The sequence below is a fragment of the Phaseolus vulgaris genome, chromosome 9 (genome assembly GCF_051622355.1).
Source record: "Phaseolus vulgaris cultivar YP4 chromosome 9, ASM5162235v1, whole genome shotgun sequence".
NCBI classification, from domain to species: Eukaryota; Viridiplantae; Streptophyta; class Magnoliopsida; order Fabales; family Fabaceae; genus Phaseolus; species Phaseolus vulgaris.
In genome coordinates, this window is record NC_143506.1 from 5322559 (window position 1) to 5325599 (window position 3041).

General features: G+C 35.1%; 1 protein-coding gene across 1 annotated transcript; it reads left to right on the plus strand.

Moving 5' to 3' along the window:
• Positions 1-423: 423 nt before the first annotated feature.
• On the plus strand, positions 424-1663 carry LOC137822925 (uncharacterized). The gene has a single exon (XM_068627948.2). The coding sequence runs from the start codon at positions 659-661 to the stop codon at positions 1259-1261; it is 603 nt and encodes a 200-aa protein (XP_068484049.1). The 5' UTR covers positions 424-658; the 3' UTR covers positions 1262-1663.
• Positions 1664-3041: the final 1378 nt, after the last annotated feature.

The window sequence follows — 3041 nt, forward strand, 5'->3', positions numbered from 1 at the left end:
ATATAATAAGATAGCGATAGCCAACCCAAAGTCATGAAAGAGGTTTATTTTTGGATTTTGTTTGAGGGAAGCACATAGTTATTGGAGGCACATGAGGTCACGGGGCAATAGACAAATATCAAATATGTATGGCTAGGATTTCTCCCCTCTTTTCTGTCTGAGACCAATTTCGAGGACCCCGATGAAGTTATCAACGTCGCTTTCTTCACCCAACGGCTATCTATATTTTTACAAAGACAGAATCCAACGGTCCTGAACGCCCCGGCGGTTGCCGCCCTACAAACCATTCCAGGGTATTCGAGTACCGCAACGGTTGTGACTAATAATATAAGAGAAATGACGAGAAAAGAAAATAAGAATAATTAAAATAATTAGAAATATGGTTTTCACTAGAAAAACGGCTTTATATAGGAGCGTGTTTATAATCGCTTAGTGGCTCAGACCCATCTTTTCTAAAACCCAGGGTCTCTTCTTCTCTTCTTATGTTCGTATTTTTATCTTACGATTTAAGATAACTATATCTCTCATCTCATTTTACGAGATCAACCCCAACTGTTACTAATTTCTCCTTCTACTAAACTAATTTCTCCTTCAAGAACTCTTTAACTTCTTTTCTTTGTTAACTGTTTCATCGGAATACGGTGTCTGTTAAATCTGAATGGACGCCGTTTTGACGCCTCAGGCTCCCAACAGCAACACGAGAATGAAGACCCCAAAGAAAAACGGAGGAGGTAATTTCAATTCTTATAAACGGTGTGAGAATTTTGACACCTATGCAGGTCTCTTGAACCCTCCTCCTTCTCGCGCCGTCTCCTTCTCCTACTCTCATCCCCTCTCAGCTTCTTCCCTCTTCAATCACCACCGCCACGCGCTCCAACAACAACCACCGCTGCTTCCTCTTCCTCACGCTTCCCGAGGCAATCGGAGCAGACACGCCTCTCTGACGCCGAAGAAATCCAAGGCAACGAAGCGAGAGGAATCGAAGAAGAGATCCGGGACGCAATTTCTCATCGTGGCTTCTCAAAACCCCTGGGGACCCGATCCCAAGGACCTTCCAAGACTGGTTCTGGGGATGGGAAACGTCAACGACGTTGTTTCGGCCTCCGTTTTTAATTTGGCTCCGCCGCCCAGTAGTTTGCCGTTGCCCAACTTTTCTCTCAGATCGAAACTCCGTTGCAACGCGGAAGCCGCCGCCGCCGCCGCTTCTGGCGTTGACGACGGAGCAACAAACAATCTCCGGCAACTTCTACGCCTCCGGTGATGTTGTTAAACTTCTCTCTCTCTCTGTCTGTCTCTCTATCTCTCTCCGGGTTGCGCGATCGATTGTGTGGAGCATGAACATGCTTAGTTTGTCGGGTGACGTTACTTGACGATTACACCTAGTATTAGTTTAGAAGTGTTTATTATGTGTAAATAAAAGGATCGGCGAAGGTAAATTGCTGATTGGGGGTGTTGGTGAATATGCTTTGTTTTGTCTTGTTCTGTCAGTTGAAGCTGTGCACCGCCTATGGTTTTTTGAATGGGATGCACACAATCCTCCATGATCTCTAGTTTTTTTGGATGTCAACTTTTCTATGTACCATCCCTTTGGGCTAAAAACAAGTTCCATAATATGTGTATTTAATTTTCGGGTTATTGTTACATATATAATTTCTCTTTTGCATTCTTTTTTCTACTTCTCATTTCTTACTACATAATAATATATATAAATTGGTCTACCATAATATCATTTGAAAAGTTTTTTCATGGATAAAACCGGTTTATGGAGTGAGGTTTATATCTACTTATATATAATAGAATATTACGAAGTGAACTTTAAACCTAACTCAATCCCATAAAATCGGTTCATAAAATGAAGTTTGCATACAACGAGGCACTTTGCATACAATGAGGAACTTACTGACAATCCCGATTTGTTTTGATGCCTTAAGCAATGGGAAAGATGAATATAATTAAGGTGTAATCTTCTTCTTATAAACAGTGGGATTAGCCTTTGTGATCACAATCAAAAGAGATTAGAATATATAAAATCTTATAAAGGTTGAGTTGATTGTTTCGGTTTATGATTTAATTTTTTTTAGACAATATTTATTTACAAAGATGTTACTCTTTGCATTTTACATACTAAAATAAGTTCGCACTGGATATATATCTAAATTTTGTTAAAATATTAATTAGCCTAATTTTACTAGCTACTTAAAATTTTATATGTTCAGTTCTATATTGATAATTTAATTCTAAGTTTATGATTGATTAATTTGAGTTGGAGGTAATTTTAAATAATTTGTGTTAAATAGAAAAGTATAATAATTTTTTTTTTTAAATAATTTAGAGAATAAGAATATATAAACTTTGAATTACGTGACTTCGAAATTAATTTAATAAATACTTACCTTAATTCTAATTTTCAAAAATGAAGAGACACTCTCTCACTTCACATTGCTTTGTTTCCCAACAGTATACATACCTTATAATTGTTTTCTTTTAATTCACTTTTCTACTTATCTAAACAAATAAAAATAATTATTTCACTTTATTCGGTTTTAATCCCATTCAAATGATATACAATATTTTCTATTATATATATAAAAGATACTGAACAACTCACATATCAGTATAACAATTATTGTATTGTAAAATAACTATTAATATATATAAAAAATACCTTTAAACTCGTATCGGATTGAAGTGGGTTGGGTAGATCATCCTACACTTTTTCTTCTAAAAGTGCCCTTCATAGAAACATTTTTCTAGTGTGTATCAAATAAAGGAAAATGATGGTTTGAAACCCATTGTTACACTTTACACTCCACTAAATATTAATATTTTAACTATTTTTAATTTTTTTAATTTTAAAAATTATTTTAACATTTTATATTTTTGTTTAATATTTCATTAAAGACATTTTTTTTATTTTCAAATTTTTTTATTATAAATATTAATATTTTAGTGCAGGTGGAAACTGGAGCGGGGTGTCAAAATATAATCACCCATCAATAAATCTTGTCAAAGGTTACCAATAATTTCACAACCCACTAAGT